The sequence below is a fragment of the Poecilia formosa genome, unplaced genomic scaffold, assembly GCF_000485575.1.
Source record: "Poecilia formosa unplaced genomic scaffold, Poecilia_formosa-5.1.2 Scaffold323, whole genome shotgun sequence".
Lineage (NCBI taxonomy): Eukaryota > Metazoa > Chordata > Actinopteri > Cyprinodontiformes > Poeciliidae > Poecilia > Poecilia formosa.
The window spans coordinates 187,344-207,729 of NW_006800262.1; the positions used below are offsets into that span (position 1 = coordinate 187,344).

At 41.5% G+C, this 20,386-nt stretch overlaps 2 protein-coding genes across 4 annotated transcripts in view; both read right to left on the reverse strand.

Moving 5' to 3' along the window:
* Nucleotides 1–8,031, reverse strand: part of iqub (IQ motif and ubiquitin domain containing) — a 29,994-nt gene extending 21,963 nt beyond the window's left edge. Inside the window, exons 1-4 of one of the 2 annotated variants that reach the window (XM_007573286.2) lie at nt 7,593–8,031; nt 6,871–6,969; nt 5,835–5,969; nt 4,310–4,477 (exon numbers count right to left, since the gene is read on the reverse strand). In XM_007573286.2, the coding sequence (XP_007573348.1) occupies nt 4,310–4,477; nt 5,835–5,969; nt 6,871–6,969; nt 7,593–7,752 (562 nt within the window). In that variant the 5' untranslated portion in view covers nt 7,753–8,031. Of the gene's footprint in view, nt 1–4,309; nt 4,478–5,834; nt 5,970–6,870; nt 6,970–7,058; nt 7,233–7,592 lie in introns of those variants that run through there. The other variant, XM_016661334.1, reaches the window with a different exon arrangement.
* Nucleotides 8,032–8,676: 645 nt separating this feature from the next.
* The window catches only part of wasla (WASP like actin nucleation promoting factor a), a 49,678-nt gene continuing 37,968 nt past the window's right edge, over nt 8,677–20,386 (reverse strand). For both annotated transcript variants that reach the window (XM_016661321.1, XM_016661320.1), the window contains 6 exons: nt 19,066–19,261; nt 18,228–18,270; nt 15,088–15,241; nt 12,143–12,726; nt 11,487–11,595; nt 8,677–9,911 (listed from right to left, as the gene is read on the reverse strand). In XM_016661321.1, the coding sequence (XP_016516807.1) occupies nt 9,850–9,911; nt 11,487–11,595; nt 12,143–12,726; nt 15,088–15,241; nt 18,228–18,270; nt 19,066–19,261 (1,148 nt within the window). In that variant the 3' untranslated portion in view covers nt 8,677–9,849. The remainder of the gene's footprint in view (nt 9,912–11,486; nt 11,596–12,142; nt 12,727–15,087; nt 15,242–18,227; nt 18,271–19,065; nt 19,262–20,386) is intronic.

A 20,386-nucleotide genomic window follows, 5' to 3' on the forward strand; every position in this document is an offset into this window, starting at 1 on the left:
CACAACCTTCACTTTAATGGGGGCAATGTAATCAATGATATCTGAAAGTTTGCACTGGAAATCATCTACCAACTTATCTACGTCATTATAGCTTAAGGGTGAGGAAGAAGAGTAGATTTGATTAAATGTTTCTGCTGTGTTTTCTGTGAAAGTACGTTTTGTGATAGTAGCTTTTTGTACAAGTTTGTTAACGGATAAAAAACTGTCAAAGATAACAGGAAGTGATCCAACAGACGACATCAGTTACAGAGACTTTGGAAATATTCACACCCTCACTGATAACCAGGTCCAGTGTGTGCCATGAGTGTGTGTTGCTTGTTTGACATGTTGTGTTAAACCAAAACTCTCTAATATATTAAACAGCTTTGTTGCCACTCAGTCTTCAGGTTGTCAACATGAATGTTGAAATCACTGACAATTATTAAACAATCATAATCAATGCATATGAGAGACGGAAGCTCATTCAAGTCCATAAAGACATTTTTCACATATGTTGGAGTTTTGTATAAAGTTAGTATCAAAGTTCGTTTGTGGCCTTTTACCTCAATTCCAAGATACTCAAAAGACGTGAAATTACTCAAAGAGATTTTACTACAGTTTATGGTATTCTTAAATATTGAAGCCACGCCTCCTCCTTTTATATGTTTTCTATTCTCACTTAAAAAAAATGTACATAGGAGGCGCTGATTCAATCAGTATGATTGGTTCATTATTGTCATTCAGCCATGTTTGTGTCAGAAATAAAACATCGATATTACGCTTGGTGATGAAATCATTAATTAATAAGAGCTTTAACACAGAGAGATCTGGTGTTTAAAAGAGCCAGTTTAATTGACTTGGAGGCTGAAAGTTCTTCAGTCTGAGGTTTGAATTAAGACCGCTGCTTTTGGTATTTCTGTTTTTTGTAACTTTTCTTCTAGTGATCTGGACAGGTAATGTCCTGCTATGAAATGTCGGGGGGCCAGACACATTCTGGTGGAAGACGGTTGTAAAAATAATATCTGGACCCCGGTCTCAGACCTCAGAAACGCAGAGCGCTGGATCCTCAGGGAGGTCAGAGGCAGGTGGCTTAGATGAAGTGAGGTCTGCTATGTTAGAGCAACGGAGAGACGTGCCGAGGCGAACCTGTTGATCCATACTGTACTGCTGGGAGGAGGAGGAGTCTGTCCGCCTTCCTCTCTGACCCGGATCCTCCACCAGCATCTTCAGGCGGCTCAGGTGCAGCCCGACTCTCTTTAGTGATTGACTTCCTGGGAAACTCTGATCTTGTGAGTGAGTGTAGGAGCAGAGAGGGAGGGGGGAAGGCGAAGGGAGGGGGGGAGGCTTAGGGGAACCAGTTGTTCTTTCCCCCGTCGTTCTATCAGGTTGTTTTGGAACACGTGGCTCCTGATAAGCAGAGGCTTCCATCCTAGTTAGACATCCTTGAGCCAGTTCTTCTGAAGCGATGGTCACATTGCTGTTCTTGTTGATAAAAAGAAAAATGTTTGCAGTGAGCAGCCTTATCCCATGTTTGTTAAGATTGCATCCGCCTCTTCCAAAGAGGTGAAAGCGCTGCCAGTAGATCCAGAGGTTATCAATGAAGGTCACTGAGCTGGCAGAGCAGGTTTTAATCAGCCATTTGTTTATCATGCCCAGCCTGAAGTGTTTTTCGTCTCCCCATTGAGGCGATGGAATTGGACCGCTGAGAAATAACTTCATTTTTAATTTTCCCATAGTGTCCAGAAGAATATTAAAGTCCTTTTTCAGAATCTCCGATTTTTGCTTTGCCAGATCGTTGGCTCCAATATGGACAACTAAAGTCTCCATGTTTGGCTGATCAGCGGTTAGAGAGAGCACTTTGCGAGTCAAATCAGATACAGTGTCACCAAGAAAAGAAATCACTCTCGTTTTCTTGGGATTGCAAACATGACTGATTCCATTTACTGCCTCATCTCCAACAATAAGCACTCTTTGCATACCTTTCGTTTTCCTGGTGGTCACTTTGTCCTTCGGAGACAAAGTGTGGGGTGGATGTGATGGTTTAGCCTCATTGTTGATGTTTGAAGGTGGGTTTTCACTCAGAGGCTCAGGCTGGAGTGCAGAAAATCTGTTTTTCAGTGGGATTCCCATGGAGTCGGAATATTTTGAGGCTTGGGCTGGTCGCTTTGTCCTTGGGAGCGGGGTCGGTGGAGCCATTTTGGTTCCAGCTGCTTGTTTGCTGTTCTTTGGCGGAGCAGGAGTTGAAGTTGAAGGTGGGTTTCGGCTCAGAGCCGGCCACGCTGTTTCGTCCAGGTGAGGGGTTCTCCCTGTTAGTCGTCTCATGGGATCTGCAGTGTGAGACTTTTGTTTCGGTTTAGCGCCCTGAGCGATCCAGGGTGAGCTGCTTGGTGCAGGGTGTACGACCTCACCACTGATTTGAGGAAGAGTTGTTTCATTTCCACAGGTAGCGTTGATCTCAAAGTTCAGCTCCAGCTGTTGAATCTTTGTTTCTAAAAACTGAAGTCGTTGTAGAATACTGCTAATGTCCTTGGAGTCGGAGGGGGGCATTTTACCCTAGCTCAACTTGGAGGTGAAGAAAAGTAAGGTAAATATAAAAGTGAGAAAATCTCCCAGTCCTTAGGTCTGAAGTAATCCAGTTATTATGTCGATAATGTAAATATAACCATAAAAATTGTGACTTTAAAAATAATTCACAGGCAAAGTTATCAGTAAGAACGGGAGAGAGCAGGATGAGCTGGTCCTCCTTCAGCTGCCAGACAGAATTAGACAGAATTTACTCAAACAATTATTAGCTGAGTAAATCAGACTGGATTAGAGTGTGATTGCTGGTGCTGCTGGGAACATTCAGCTTTCCAAGTGGTGGAGTCAAGGAAGGATGAGATGACGTAATACTGTTACTGTGCCATGTGAAAAAGGCTGCCTAAAAAAACTGTCATGCTGAGCCCTTTAAGGGGCGGAGCAGCATGCAGACGAAGAAAGGGAGAGAAGGAAAAAGGAGCTGTAGAGATTACCTGTAGAGTTAAATTTGTTTCATAATTATTCAATCAAAAAAGAAAAATCATGTCAAACAAACAAACAAACAAAAAATAGAATTGTAATCAAAACTTTTGGATTTGCAAAAAAATAAATAAATAAATAAATTCAAACAAAAAAAACTTCTCAAAAAAATTTTTTTTCAAAACTTTTTGAATTGTAATTTTTTTTTCAACAAAAAATTGTTTAAAACACTTTTTTAAAATTAAAATCACTAATTTTTGTTTGAAGAAGTGAAAAAGTTATTTGCAGAACATAAACCTTTATTTGCGCATGTCAGAATTTTTTGGTTGACAGCCCAAGTCTTTGGTTGAGACTAAGCTTTTTCTTTATGTTCCCTTTTTTTGGTTGAATAGGCGACTGTCTTGCAATTGGAAGGTTGTAGGTTCGATTCCAGCTTCCTCCTGCCACATGTTGATGTGCCTCTGGGCACTTAAACCCAAATTGCGTATCAGTGTATAAATGTGCGAATGGGTGAATATGAGTGACTCTCGTGTAAAGCCCTTTGAGTGGTCAAAATTTCTGGGAAACCGCTATTCAGTTAATTTACCATTTGAACTCAAGTTTTGCTTGCGATTCTTTGGCGTTAACTTTGTTTGACGATGTAAGACGTGTTTGTAGTGCATAAACTAGGCTTGTTTAATATTCGCCTGACTTTATGTTAGCCACACAATGTGGGTTTACATGTGTTGTAATTATTTAGAAACAGAATATTTGTAGCCATTAATATTGCAGTTATTTAGTAATTGATATGATTTAGGTCATTTATTTAGGGATTATTCAGACACTGATGCTTATCTTTCTAGAACCACACAGTTATGTCAGATTAAGAAATAAACAGCAAGTGCAAGTTAAACTCACTGAAGTGTGACTCTGTGTTTCTTTGGAGTTCTAACTGGACTCACCACAGTGATCTGAACATTTCCACTAGCAAATTACAAGCCCTATCTTTTAACTATGTAGAAGATGAGCTTTGGTCTTGAACTTCTGGGTAACAGTTCCAGAGTAGCAACATTTTATATCAACAAACACACCTAAAACCTGGTAGTGGCAGCATTACTTTTTCCCAGATGGAAGCTCTTCCTACCTACTATTGTTACCATATGATATAACCCTAACCCCACAGATGCTTTTGTTGAGGGGAATGAAAGTAGAAGCAGTTTCAGCCACCACTCTGTTCTACTGAATGCTGGGAATAAAACAAAACTGTTTTATTTAAGTTTTCAGTATCAGCTTTGATTAATTCTCGTCTTCAGCGTTAGGGTTAAATTATTACTGTTTATGTTTGAGGCTGTACCTTTTTGGACCCGTACAGTAATTACATCGGGCATGTTGTCATGTTCTGGGGGTCGGAGAAGGCGGAGCGGGTAAGAAGTAGGGTCAGAGGAGCTCATCTCCATCTGGGTGGAGCTGTGAGGTCGGATGCCAAGTTCCATCAGGCTCTGCTTCTCCTCCACCACTCTACCTGCAAAACAGTGATCTGAGGTTCTGTCTTTTCTTAAACCAAAACACTCTGGAGATCATAATATGAGGTTAAACATTAAAACAAAGCAGAACATCATAGAAATCTGCATAGTGTTGGCATTACGTAGCCTGTGAAGCATTTCTACTTTGCATAACGTCAACAACATGAAGACTTAAACCCTCCATAAGTAGGGTTAGCTACCTGAGATAATCTTATACCCCTGCATAACATAGGAACAAATATTTTTTTCACAAACTCTTTAACTGTGCTTATTCTCTCATCATCAACAAATCATGTGAATTTGGTAACATTTGCTCTTTATTTGCCAAAGTTACTTGGGGGGAGCCAAATATTTTAGCTGACTGAAATAATCTGTTCCCCCTACAAACAGTGTTGAACAGGGGAACAGATTATCTCAGGTAACTAAAATATTTGGTTTCCTCCAGAAACTTTGGCAAATAAAGAGTAAATATTACCAAATTCACAACATTTGTTGTTGATGAAGAGAAGATTAAACTGAAAATTACAAGCTTGACATGATTATGTGAGTTGTTTTACCAAGAAATTGATGAGAAGCGAAGGGAAAATGGTTGTACCTATCTCTCTGGCTTCAGTGTGCGCTCCCGACACAGAGGGAACAGATTTTCACAGGGGAACAGAATTTCGGATATGATCTGTTCTCTTAAACTGGTATACCCTTCTACAAGCATCTGGGGTTCTTAGTTGGATCATATTTTTTCTACCTCAACAACAAGAGTTCTAGATTTCCATATAACTGTAAAACACAGAGAGATTGATTTAATCATCTTCTGTTCAAAGACAACATGATTCTTAAACCCCTTTGAGACTTCTACCACTGGCCAGTTGAAAACCTCTGAAGCTTGTTGTGGAGTTGTTGCAGTTACAAATATAACAAGATAATATGCATAAAGCTGGCAATGGACATCTTCACAACTTGTAGGTGATTCATTAAAAGCAGAAAAGTAGTGGTCCTAAAATGGATCCTTGTAATCCATCATTAAAACATTAAAACGATTATTCACATTAATTCAAATGCAAAAACATTAAAATTCACATTAAAATTCGTATGCACATGAGTAATAGATGGATGTTTTAAAAGCATTTTTATCATAAAGTCTGATATAAAATAAGCTTCCACCCCAAATATATCTTTAGTATTCCAGTGTTTTTCAATTTATGTAATAAATAGATATGTTTAATCTACTCAATCCATTTTTGCCATACACTGGAAGGTAAATCACATGCATTTTTTAAAAGTTTTGCATGTGACTAACCAGGAGTAAGATGAGGAAACACCGATGTGTTGTGAGGTTGGAGGCTAAAGCAAAGGACTCACCATTCAGGTAGAGCTGCAGCACCTCCAGTGGGACTTCCAGCTCTGAGGCAAGGTGATGCTTTATCTCTTCAATGCTGAGCCCAATGGCAAAAGCCATGGTCATCACATGACCCCCTGGCACCAGCAAAACTTTCACTGAAAGCATACAGAGACTCTGTCACTACATTGTCTTTACTGCTGAAATGGGACATTTCTATATTAAATTTCTGTTTTTCATTTCACACATTTTTAACAGTTTTAAAAAACAGGTCATTTCAGACATTGTCCATGTTGTCGAGTGCATATGATTTGAAAATGAACATCCATTTTTTTCTCCTATAACAGACAGACTGAATTGTCATTCAACTACACATTTAAAATTTTAAAATTGAACAAAATTTTGTTGCAAGGCTCCAATGATAATAAATAAATAAATAATAAAACGCATGAATATAAGTATATATAATAAAAAAATAATGGGACACGTTAAGGATCCCAAATATTTGCAGATCATTTTTGACTGTGTAACTTTATAAACAACACCCCATGGTACACATGAAGAAAATGATGTAGCTCTGTTAAAACAAAAATCTCAAATACAGAAACCAAAAAGATGAATAAGGACATAAAATGATGGTTTTAATGGGTCATAGAGTAGAATCAGCTACTGATCCACTTCAAAATTAACAAAAATCTATCTGCAAGAAGTTTTCACAAAGGCCCTTTGTTACAAACCAGTGGTACCCAAAGTGGGTCCTGGAGGGCCGGCATTCTGCATGTTCTAGTTCTCTCCCTGGTTTAACGCACCTGGATCAAATGTCTGACCCTGTTATTTTGAACAGTCTAATATTTTGAAAATTAATATAATCATATTTTTCTCATGCTTTGTTTTAAAATTGAATGAGCAATATTTCAAATCACTGCAGAAATATAAAGCTAACCCTAACTCAGTTATTATTTTGAACGCAGCTCAAAATAACTGAGGCTCTCAGTTGATGTTTCACTTCAGGATGTTTCAGCAGGTTGTACTGTAGTGTCTGGTTGCAGTCATGCTTACCTGTAGCTGTTGAGTTTTTAACATTCGTTTCATTATCATGTTCATCAGCATCATCAGGCATTTCACACTGAGCTTGATCCTCCACAGCATCCAGAACAGCTAGATTACACAGAAAAGGAAGGAATTTCACAGAAAGCCTCCTCTTTGCTTTCTAAAATAACAGTGCTTATGAGTAGATTTTTAATTACTTTATGACACGGAAATTCTAGATGATCCTTCAGAATTTAATATAAATCTGAATAATTCCAAATACAAGTTTTTCGGATAGCTTGAGATGACATTTTCTATGGAGCTTTGAACATTTCCCGTTTTCTGTTGCAGATCATCACATAGATCACCTAGCTCGACTTCCAGTGTCTTTTACATCCTGATCTAGAAAAAAACAAGAGAAAAGGGGCTGAGGAGGAGCGAGGAGGGCATTGCGCTTATTTCGGCTTCTGATTACATTTGCCTGTTGTTTAATACAGTTCTTTACTAATCGCTTCCTCATACACTCCTTCCATTCCGTGGCATAATTAGCGCTCAGGCTCAGGCTGAAAAGCAACATATTGCTTCAGCACAGCAAGGTATCATCAGGTGTCACCACTTCCATGCACGGAGCAAAACAGGACATTTATGTAGACAGCCTGTATGTCTGTGTCTTCAGGTAGACTTGGAGCTAAAAAGAATAGCAGTTCATACTTTACTTTGGCCAAGTTCTCAGTTTTTTTTTTTTGCCTTACTCGCACTGGTCTCATCTGAACGGGAGCCGTCTTCGCTCTCCTCTCTGCCGCCCCCTGGTGGCTGAGTTATAGTACTTCCAACTGTCTGCGGGCTTCCTTTAGTCTTCTCGTTCTCTTCTTCTTCCTCTCTGTCCTCTGTGGTTTCTCCTGGTTTGCTCATTGTGGTTTGAACTGGCAGCGTGAGGATATTTTGGTAGAGAAATACTGAACTTAGATCAACAAATATTCTATAAGTCTGACCGCAACAAATCCACGACAAACCGCGTCGAGATTAAAACCTGGAAACCCGTCAATATCTACATTTTCGCATAAAGCCGTTGCTATATTTTTGTTAATTTACCAAGGTTTCTGTTTGCAAATTACAAACCTAAGCCTTCGAAGGTGTAGGTTTAAAACGGCTGAGTAAAGCGTTTACGTGTTGCCATAGCAACCGCTTTGTCGTGGCATAAAGATCACATGACCAAATGAGCTATGAAGATGGCTCGAGACCTATTTTAGATCACATACTCTAGGGCAGTGGTCCCCAACCTTTTTATTACCACGGACCGGGGGTTGGGGACCACCGCTCTAGGGTATGTGATCATCAAAAGGAAATGGAACAAAATACAGTGTTAAATAAATGCACTGAAAGAAATACCAGCTCAGATACACACACTTTATAAATCCCTTTGGGATTTTCCGTCAGGGAAATTGTAGTTCCTCTCTCTAACACCAATACTTAATGTTTTTTTTTTCTTTTGTAAGGATGCAATATAATGCACAACTGAATATGTATCAATTTCTATTTCTATTTAAATAACTGTAAGTGATGTAAATAGGAAACATAGAAGCATTGAACCAAGGAGGGTTCATCAGTAACTGTGGCTGTACTGAGAGCAGCTTCCAAGCCAGAAGAACCTTTAAAATAAAAGGTAAAACATGTCTGGAAAACAGGTAGTCTGGTTGTCTTCCACCTGAGCAGTCAGGATGACCTGGACTATGGAGAATCTGCACCAACACATGAAACCAAAACCTCTGAAAGTATTTTTTATTTTTTTATTTTTTTTTTAGAAAAGTTAAGTAACAGAAAAACCAGCAGACCAACTCACCTATGTAAATAACATTTATTCAGGTATACAATTTATTATTCTCACTGACCCCACCCGTCCCGGCCCCTCCCGACCTTTTTCACAGGCTTTATGTCAGTAACTTGGCTTCTTGATGCAGCATTAGGTCCCTGGAGGACAATGAGAACTTAAAGGACAGACAGAGAAACAAGCATCAGTTACTTCTTCACACTGTTTGCAGACAAATGATCACAGGCATCGCCAAAGCCACAAGCTGCTTGAAAATGCCACATTTGGTTCATTATTATTTGCTTTGTCTAGTATTTGCAATAGGAGGGCATTTACAGTTGCATTGCATAAAAATCATAGTTTCTTTAAAAAAAAGAGAGAGGAAATGACAAATATTTTTACTTGTTCCCTTTAAATGAAATTAAAAACTTATGATGATGGTGTAACTTCCTGACAGGATAATGGGATGTTGCAAAAGAAAAGAAAGCTAGATAAAGGTCCTGCTATATCAGCTATACATGCATGTCTGTAACTCAAACATTGTCTTGTTACATTAATGTCAGTGTATCCTACTGTATTTATGCTACTATTACAAATACACAAAACAAAAAACCCAACAAACTATTTTAGAAACTGTGCAAAACAAGATAAAAACAAAAAACCTTTAAATCATGTGAAAAATGAAAGTTAAAGAAATACACAAGGTTTGGTCATGGTCATGCCTTCAATAGGAGATGAAAACACAGGAAATAAATAGTGGACAAATATGATGGGAAAATAGTGTTAATTATGCATTTCAGAGAAATACACTCAAACATTTTCCTGCCAAATTTCTTGGAATATTGTCCATTTAAAGTTTCTGAAACAGAATGACTTCCCAGGAAGCTCCGCCCACCTTCAGGTCTTCACTGCAGCGTTTCCTTCTGGAGCGCGGGTCGAGGCTGCGCTCTGAGCTAACGGTGCATTAAGTGCTTTCTACTGACGCAGGAGGAGGAGAGAAGCTTTTACCACTACGGTGTGTGATGAACAGAACAGCTTCACTGATGAGGTATTGCACAGATTAACTGGAATTATAATTTTTCAAAAGCAAAAATAAATATACTGGAAACTCAAACAACATTTACATTACATGGTGTAGTGGGGTTCTGGAAGAGTTTTAGTGTTAGTGGTCGGCTGGGAGAGGTGGGTGGTGGGCATCTTCACTAGTCATCCCACTCTTCATCATCCTCAAAGTCATCATCTTCATCTTCATCCTCATCGTCATCTAAAAAAAAACAAAAATGGAGGGTTAAAAAGCCAAACAGCAGCTGAGGCCTGGTCTGCTGTCCTGGAGGGAGGGGCTGCTTTCCCCCATATGAAAAAAAACAAACAAAACAAAAAAAAAACACACAAACTTGAGCAACACCTTGTCAAAACAATAATTAAGATTATTATTTCTATTAGGTGGTTCATTTGAACATTCTTTGTTGATTTCTTTTTTTGCCTTTCATATTTAAAAACGGTTTGGATCCAAGTGAACATGTTTGATTAGCGACGTCTACTTCCTGAGACCGACTGATCAACTGCAATCCTATTATTGGGCACATCTGATCGATTAATCACACCATGTGAATGTTTGAAAGTATGATTTGTCTGAGCTCTTGAAGCAGTGGAAACAAAGTTATCCTACCAGATGTAAACTGAACCAGTATAACTTAAATCTGTTATGGGCCAAAAATCTGAAGTATGAATGTGTAGCCTGTAGGGGAATGAACTTTTAGCATTACACCTGTCTACAGGTATTATGGTGTTGGGGTCATTTGAAATTCCAGTTGAACAGGTCAGACAACAGGTCAGGTCTGTAGAGCAGAATGAAAACTACAGTTCAACCCGACCTAAAACTAATCATTCTCTATCTGAACTGGTTCTCCTGAGTCGGCCTTCTCAAACTGTCCTGGGTGACAAGAAGCTCTTTCTTGGACTCTACTCAAGGTCACTGATAAACTTTCCACCATGTAACAGTCAGTTTACTACACACACATGCTGACATTCATTCTTCATAGCTACAACCCTCAAACTCTCCACTTGGAAGACATGTAGACACTCCTGTGTCTACGTGTTGCTTTTCAATTCAGGTTTTGCAACCTGTCACCCAGTGCTTACTGTGGGGACAGAGTGACAGTTAGGATTTTTTTTTCACCTCCAACAAACATCATGTTTTTGTTTTTCTGACCTAATGAAAAGGGCAGCGCCTCCACGGCTGCAGTCCAGGCACCTGTTTTCCTTTTCTTTGTTTATTGTCTTTGGATGATTGTACTGAAATGGATTTCTCTTGTGCTTCCGTACAACAACAAAAAAGCATTCTGATTCAAAAGGAGAAAATCAGCTCAGAATTCAGCGAAAGCTAATCGCAAATGCATTCACATCACAACATGCTAAAGAAAATGCAAACAGACCTTCCATTGTGCAGGAAGTCGAAAGCGTTTAGCTTTGCTGCAGAAAACTTCTCAGCTGTTATTTTTCTGACATTCTTGCATCCACTCACGGTGCGTTCACAGCAAACGTGTTTTGCTCGTTGGGTGAGTCTGGTTTATATTTAAAATCCATGTGGAGGCGCGTCGAGGCCCCGGCTAACTCAATGTTTGTGTGTCTGACGCACCTGCACATAAACTTTGCATGTAAACCAGACGAGCAAAACGCATTTGATGTGAACGCATCATCAGACTGTTGCCAATTTCACTGCAGTGACATCACAATGGGAGGAGTTATGTGAAACAACCCCACACCCCTCGCCTTCTGTGTCTGTTCACATGAAGTCGTGGCTGTAGTGGCCAGAGAGCTTTGTGACACAGAGACTCACCAGAGGAATGGATAGCTTTGCTCCTCTTTTGCATAACCTCCATGAGGGCCCCAACAATCCCTGCAGTTGGAGCCGGAGTTGGGGGACCCGATTCTGGAAGATCTGATACCTAAAGGCACAAACACAACCATCACACAGCAGGCCTCATCATTTTTCTGTCCTTAACAGAACAACAGTATGTGTTTCGTTTTTCCCTCAGCAATAAGAGGAAATAGAATTTCTCAAAAAGAGACTTCGCCACTTGGTGGATCACTGGCATAACATGATGGAGGACGTTTGCTCTAGAACCAAACATCATGCCTCTAATTTGCTGGAACTAGACAACAAGGAAATCACTTAACTCCCAAACCGAGCAGCCTGGCTGGAGGTCAACAGGCCAGAAACTCAAAGATCCGACCCAATTCCAGGTCAGTACACACATCGCCAAGCCAACAGCGTTCTGAAATGTAAGTTGCTGTGGCAGTCCTCTGGGAACAGGGAGTGTTTAAGACCTGGTAGCTGCTCAGCCTAGTTAACAGAACCTGGGGCAGAAGCTGCTTTCCTAGGTTCTGCCCCGGGAACCTGGCCCGCCCCAGGTCCAGCTGAGCCCTGGGCAGCAGGGTGTTTACGGAGCGCCGGTCCTGCAGGAGAGAAGGATTTGTAGAAGTGGTGCTCACAGTCTTAAGCTGGATCCCCTGTCGGATCTGGTCCAGCAGCGCGTCCCGGCCAGTGCTGGAGGCCGGAGCCCGCTGGTTCTGCTCCACCTTCTTCAGCTGGGCCCCTCCCCTGATCTGCTCCAGGAGCACTGACTTCCCACCTGGGCTGGGAGAGTCCCGACTAATGCCGACACTGTCCAGCTCTGGTGGGGGTGGAGGGCCTGGAGGTGGGGGTGGAGGGGGTGGAGGGGGTGGAGCAGGTGCAGAGCTGGCAGGGGATGGTTGAGGAAGAACGGGTGAGGGGAGGGGGGGAGCTTGAGGGGCGATGGAAGATGCAGGATGGGGAGGAGGGGGGGGAGGCTGCTGGTGATGATGGTGAGGAGGGGGAGGAGGCTGATGGCCCCCCCTAGAGGGGGGAGGAGGAGGGACACCAAGAGCTCCTGGTCTGGAGGGGGGAGGAGGAGGAGGGGCTGAAACAGGAGCTCTGGATGGAGGAGGTGGAGGGGGGGCTCCTCTGCTCCCTCTGAATGGGGGGGGTGGGGCTGTGCTGTGTGGAGGTGGAGGGGGAGGAGGGCCGCCACTTCGAGAGGGAGGAGGAGGCGGAGCTGCAGAGGGAGAAGAAACACCAAACGATCGCTCATTCTGCATCAATACAATAGATAGTTCTCATCAATTTTTCATCATTTATGCCATTACTCTTCTGGATCAGCAAGTACATCACACCATGATCTTTAATTTAATGTAGGGGTAGATTAATACATTTATTGGCCATCTCTAATGCCAAATTGTATTTTCTTGTACATGTATAAAATGCCAGCTTCTGTTCTAACACTCACAGTTAAGTCAGTCTTTTGCAGAAGGAACAAAAAATGTCACCTGTTAGCAGCAACTAACGAGCTCCATGCATGTAGTGGATGTTTCCTACATGTCAGATCTAAAGGCCGAGTTCGACCCAAATCCAAGTTTGGACCGGACAAAATGAAAAGGTTGAGGATCAGGTCAGTCTCAGGCTTTTGTGGCGCATTTTTAATATCCTACAATACATCTAACGCACAGAAAACTAAACCAGAATACACCATATTAAGATGTGTTAATCTACTTATTTAAGTCTAAATAGAGATGGAGGTAGCTCACCGGGGCTTCATGTGTAAATCGTGTGTGTGCACAAAAAATGTGCGGCGCCATATTTTACACAGAAATTGGCATGTATAAAAATTAACGTGGTGTGAAAGTTTGCGTAAATATACACAAGCTTTTGACCTGCTGTGAAAATGTGCGGCAGCCACGCAAACGTTTTCTGTGGACAATAAACTACAAAGTGTCAAAACTCACCTAAATACACTGAAATCTGACCACATTCAATGTTTTTTAGACAAAGAAGCATCAAACCCCATGTTTTTCATGATTTTTATTGTTTCAACATAAAGAATGAAACAACAAATTTATCCTCAGACAATAACATAAAACGCACACAAAATAAAGAAAATAAAAATAAAAGGACCTGAAAACCTCACTCTAATGTAAATAGTACTTTTCCTCAGTTTTTGTCTCATTGAGATGTAACGCATTGGTCTGTGAGCTGAAGAGCATGAATTCATCTATGGGGTCATTTCATTTTGACTGAAAAAGAAATCATGGTTGGATCAGCAGATTAACTCCAAACAAGTTTGATTATTTTAAGATGATCAAGGTGTGTAGACAATCATGTATACAAGTTGCTGAGTAAAGGTGAGCCACGTAATTGAGGAGCGCTTTGGCTCCGATGGAGAACATCGTCAATGGAAGGAGTCAGAAGGAGCGACTGATCAGAGATCATATTGATCTGCTGGTCATTCTGGAGCTCTGAGCAAAACTTAAAGAAGGAGCCGTGTGGTACCGGAACCCGTAATGGTGCTGCAGTCATCCTTCAGTGGAGCTGCCTGCTTTGTGAATGCACCTTTACGGACAAAAAGCATCGCTCTGTAAATGTACAACTTATACACATGATTTCTCTAAACATCCACTTTCCCCACTCAAAGGACTCTCTGACACGCTGTCTGTCTTTAAATCCTGACTGAATTCTCTGCTGTTCAAACAGGCATTTGCGCCACCTCTTTCTTTTTTATTTTTTAATTTTACATTTTTTTCTTTAAAATGTATCATTTTTGTTTTTGTGAAATGACCTTATGTGCCCTGAAAGCACCTTTTACATAAAACATAGAATTATTATTATTATAAATACTTATACTGCTACAAAGCAAGGACTGTTGCCATGGTTATTGCTTCACGGGTATTTATACTAATTTAAATATGTATTTGTGGGTGGCGACAGGGCAGACCAGCAGCTGCGCACTTTTCTAAATTTGTCCGTACGCCAAGTTTTAGTGTGAAAACTGAGCACTTTTTTATCCATGAGGCCCCAGGTAAGCAAAGAAAGAGGAGAAAGCTCCAGAAGTTAATTAGACTGTAACAAGAGCAGCTGCCAGTGTGTTACAGCACTGAGCAGGATGTGCTACTATAAAACACCAATTCTATTTTGCAGTTCACACACTGATCTGTGTTATCTTTTCTATTTACTTTAAAGTGAACCCACACTTTTTTGTCTCTTTCTTGGTGGCACTTCTTTCTATTAGCAATCTCCCTCCATAGCTGCTAATAGCACTTAGCATTAGTCAGCAGCTCATTGATGGAGGTAAGAATCATCCAACATTAACACAGCGTGCTAAATAATAAAACATAATTTAACAAAGTCTCAAGCCAGATAATTTTTTGAAGCAGTTCTACCTGTGATAAACTTTATGGCCACAACCCTCCACAGGGTCTGATTAGAGTTCTGACCACAACACTATGGAGCTAAATTAGTCTCAGAAAGATTTCTAATCTTGGTGAACAGGCACTGCTTACATGAACTGAATGATGAGTGACACTAACACACAGATGTATGAGCAGAACCAGAACCATGGGAGGAGGTGTGTGTCTGCTCTCACCCTGCCTCCTGAGCTCGTTCTTGACAGCCTCCACCCCCCCTTTCTTCTCGATGAAATCGTAGATGACCTTGGATGTCTCTCTGTCCTTCAACTGAGCCTCGGAGATCCCACACATGTCAAACAGGTTCTTCAGCTCTGGGTCCAGGTTGTTCAGCTGCTCAAACAACAAAATTTGTTCAACTCTGAACATTCAACGTAACTCAAATTATGATGACTGATAGAGATCCAAATCTTTCAGTGTCTAGTGGTCCTTTTCACTTGTATGTCAACCAGAGCTGTGCACATATAGCTGGTGGAATCCATGTCAACAGATAACTTTATCAACGCTTTTAGGAGATTTTTCACTCTCCGTGGTTTGGCCAAACTTCTCTGAACTGACAGGGGAACCAAGTTTGTGGGTAAATGCAGAGAACTGAACATCAACTCCAAAGATGCAGTGGTTGGATTCTATCTACAAAGCAAAAGATGCACATGGATTTTTAACCTGCCACATTCATCACACATGGGTGGTTCATGGGAAAGACTTATTGGTGTAGCCAGACGCATTCTAGATGCTATGTTACTCCAAACAGGACACACTCATCTTCTACACAAGGTTTTGAGCACTCTCATGGCGATTGTTTATGCCAGACCTCTGGTACCTGTGTCTAATGATCCTGAGATGCCAACCATCCTCACTCCAGCCATGCTGGTTACTCAAAGGACAAGCTCAGTCTCAGCTCCTTCTGCTGAATTCAAGATGGGTGTTCTCCAAGGTAAACAAAGGAAACATGTCCAGTGTCTTGCAGGCACATTTTGGAAGAGATGGAAACAAGAATATTTGTCCACTCTACAAATACGCAGGAAATAGACTTGGCAAGAAAAAAATATAAAGGTGGAGATGCTGTTTTGCTTAAAGACAGTCAAGCCCACAGGAACGACTGGCCCATTGGAATCACTGTGAAAACCTTACCAAGCAGTGACAAGATTGTACACAAGGTAGAAGTAAAGACAACAAAGGGAGACATGTCAAGATTTTCCTCAGACCTGTCTGAAATTATTGTCCTGCTTTCTGGAGGCATTTGAAGATGGACAGAAACAGTTTTCCGTAATTACAGTGACAAAATAATATTTTGACAAGCGAGGACTGTGCTTATTCCATCTATGTGTTTGGTTTAGTTTGCTTATGCTAAATTGTAAGTGGACTACAGAGCCTTACTGACACCTAGTGGGCATTGTTCACATATTTAATTTGGTCAGTCAAGCAGAACCGGTCTGGCTGTACACTTGGTGTCATTGGCTGTCCTTCAGACACGTTTGCCCCTTGGACACTCTGTGTTTTTACAAAACAAACAAGAAAAGATAATGTAATGGGAAGAGTTGCAAAATAAAACAAGAAAAACTATCAAGGACTAGATTATCTTCAACTCAGGTGTTAGTTAGCTGTCTAGCTTTATAACGGCAACACTTCGTGAGGGCAGCATAGCTGCAGTATGCCACAGCAATGGGAAAATAAACTGATACACTGGTGTAAAATAACTTTAAACAATTTGGAGCTGCTTTTTCTCGCTCTATGTGTCGACTTTACTCTACACCGAGACCCGTTACCATCACAACCGACACAACACTTCCGCTAACCCACAGAGCAGAGAGTAATACATTGACCAGAATGCCTGCACTGTAGTTAGCTTCCTGCTTTTGGAGAGGTCTCCGATCCACTTGCAGTCACACTGCATTCAAACCATGTCACAGTTCACTTCAACTGAACTCTGAAGTGAACTCTGTGAACCTAGTGACCTAGGTTTTTAGGAGGATCAAGGTTGGCTTTTTTAGTACGCATTAGAGTTCGATTATGCATTCACACCTCCCCAAGCAAACCGAACTTCCTAGACAAACAAACTAGAGTTTGATTAAAGTAGACTAACAGGGCTGGTGTGGATGCACCCTAAAGATCACCTATCTTCAAAAAGTCTGACCTGCCAATTCCAATTTTGGCTGATACATATTTTTTTTTTTGTGCGAAAAGTCGCAACGATGACTGTAGTTGACCGCAGACAGGCAGACGTGACCTGGTGGGTGAGTCTGTCAGTCAGCCCTCATGGCAGAGCTAAAGGTAACAAAAGCTGATTTTCAGACCTTTGCAAAAGATAAGATCAATGGATAGATCAGCTTCATGTATAAGTGTCAGCTGATCACCGATCTCAAATTTATGCTGCACTCCTAGTTTATTATGACTGGCGCTGGTGGCATTCTGATCAGCCCTTTTAGAGGAACAAGCATGCTGTTGGGTCTGAACCTTTAGCATGGGAAGCAAAGCTAAGACCCACCTGCTGCTGAGACAACAGCTGCCAGGATACCGGGGACTGCAGTCCACCTCCTTGAACCTCGATGGTGGAGGAGCTGCTACCCCATGTTGGTCAGACGGCAGGCTGAGACTCTGAGTCCCATCCGTCTCACATGAACCCATGATGGGCAGAGTGGACAAAAACAAGTCCATCTGGGTGTTTTTAATAATTTGTCAAGTTCCAGAAAAACCTTCAGCTTAGTCTACTTTACTGGAGTCACACTCCCCTGATGACATCACTACAGCTCATAATGGATGCCAGCTCCAGGCTTTTCAATATAAATCTGGCTGGATCTGGACTCATTTCATATAAAACACCCCAAGAAGATATTGATGATAGATTATGATTATTTTCTTCCCTCCTCTATTTTTTTTCCAGGATCATGACCTCCAGCTGAGAATTTGCATTTCCACCACTTACATCTATATCAGGTGTGATTATTAAAGGCAGGCAGAGTTCATCCGACATGTTTGGCTGAATCCAGGATTTTATGATCAAATGTTGCATCCAGGCAGACCTTTGTAACTGTTGGCAGCAGCAGCAGGTGATCAGTGAGTTCAATCCCAGCTTCTGAACACAGAGCTGCGCTCTCTACTCTGGAGAAACAGACTCAATCATATTTGGCTTCTTTCTGTCAGAGCGGACAGAGGACTAGCTGAAGGCCAGGAGCGATGAGGTCAGCAGGCCTGCTGCTGCTGTCTGGAACATCCACAGAGTGCAGAAGAAGACGCTTGAGACAATGACGTGTCATTGTGTGATGACATCATGCTGTCAGACAGGTCACTATGGTACTGTTGTGGGAAGTGTGGTACTCACATCAAAGCCTGTATTTGGATCCCAGCCCACATGGCCGATGTGCCTGAGGAAGATGGAAGAGATGTGTGGTGAGATCGCAGATGTGTTCACATGCAAATTCACATCAGCTGCTTAGCATACACAACAAAGAGATCACAATCTAACAGCTGGCAGACTGGGCGTCTGAAGGCTGCTCTGTGGAGACGGACACAACAGGACCCAGAGCTTGTTCTCCCCCATCAGCACCATGACTGCACTGGAGAAATCACACAACAGATCATTTATCTGGCATAAGAGCAATAAGTCACTCAACAACATCCAGAAGATGTTTGGTGTGCTTCTGGGACCTCAGCAAAACAATCACTTTTCTATTTTCTGTTGGCTGAACTTTGTGACCTCCTGACCCTCATATGGAGTGTCTACATGAAGCTTTAACTACAGATGGAGTTATTGTGACCCACCTTGCCATGTTCAAATCAGATCAGTTTACCAACCCCCTCCCAGCTTTCCTCCCTCCCTCTCAACAGGTTCATGCTCCTGCTGCCCTAATGTCTTCAAAGAACAAACAGGTGGTCTACAAGGCGCTTGAGAGTCACTCGGTCATTGGACTCTTCAGGCGTTTTTCCAGCAGCAGGTCTGCTGAGAGCGGACAGCAAAAATAATCACTATGAATAGTTCATAATGTAGGGTGTATTTATTCTGTACAACTAATTTAAATTCTTGTGTTAATGTCAGGATATTTTACTGGACATTGTCCAACCATTAGATCCTCACGTGAGGATGAACACACAAGGTTGGTTATAAAGCAGTCTCAGCTGTGCTACTGAAAATGTGCAGGGTGCCACAGAGCTGAACTCACTGGAAGTTGCTGGGCGTGCCGATGTCCGCCTTTGTCAGCTTCTTCTTCTTGCTCTTCTTGTCCCTGCGGACCAGGCCACTGTGGCTCAGCATGTTGTTGAGGTGGTAAGGCTGATGGTGGCTGTGGGAGTTCTGGACTCTGATGTTGCTGATCTCTGGATTCTTGATGTCCACCGTGGCCATGGGCAGAGCTGGACCTAACATGGTTAAAGAGATATTAATAAGTGGCATGGCATTTTTTGCAAAATTTGAACTGAGTGATGCTAAAGCTATGACACTTGAGGAGTTCTGGGAGAGCATATTTACAGACAAAGATTGCATATAATTTTGCACAGTTTTGGCTCAATAACCGCTCAGCATGTCTTTCTTTCAATAGAAGGCCTTTTCTGAGTGTATTCTCCAGTTAGCAATAAATCAAACACTAAATTTGTTGACAATTCTTTCTACAATCGATTCATTATGATCAATCTGTTGATTGTGTCAGTCCTATTTTACAGCTGTGGATAAAAGAGTGCTATGGCAAGTTGATCAATTAATACATAGGAACACATTTCTGTTCAGTATTTTCAGAAAAGCAATACACCATAAAATGTGTATTGTGAAATGTTAGTATTTTTATGACCATTTGTCTTCATAGTTCATGACAGAGTTTAACTAAAGTGATCTAAAATGTCTGAGGGCTGTTTGGGTTGTAGACAGGTAAAAGCTGATGCCTCCATGCTCTGTTGGGTTTCTTTGAATAATGAACTTAACTTAATACACTGATGGGTAACTAGGGTAACAACTGGAATTTATGAGTGATTGGTGAAGTATCTTGAGGTGACATTTGCTGTGATTTGGTGCTACAGAAATATAATGAATTGAACAGAAATTTTTAAGAAAAAAGGAACTAGAGAGCAAGGCATTCAGGAGAAAACTGGGGTAGGAGGAGCACATTAAGTTCAGGGTTTCCGCCAGTGTATTATAAGCCTGTTGGGCTGACATGCTTTACGTGCTCCATGTGAGGCTAAGCCTCACATGGCGCACGTTATAAGGGTTTACAATTTTTGTAGCTGATGCATTGAACAGGGAGCGTGCACCAATCAGACCGCTGGCGTCACTGCGCGCTGGCGTGGTTCAGCCCATGGAGGAGCTCTCGCCTCGTGACTAGCGCAGCACACTGGTGTTTTAATTTAATTTTATTTTTTTGCGGTGACTCAATGCATATCAAATGTTTTGTCTACCTAACGTCAGGTAAAGTTGCTGTGTGGCCATGTGTATATCAGTATAACTCGTCCCATGAAGACTGGACAACCAAAACAGTTTCTGTGGCGCTTATTAAA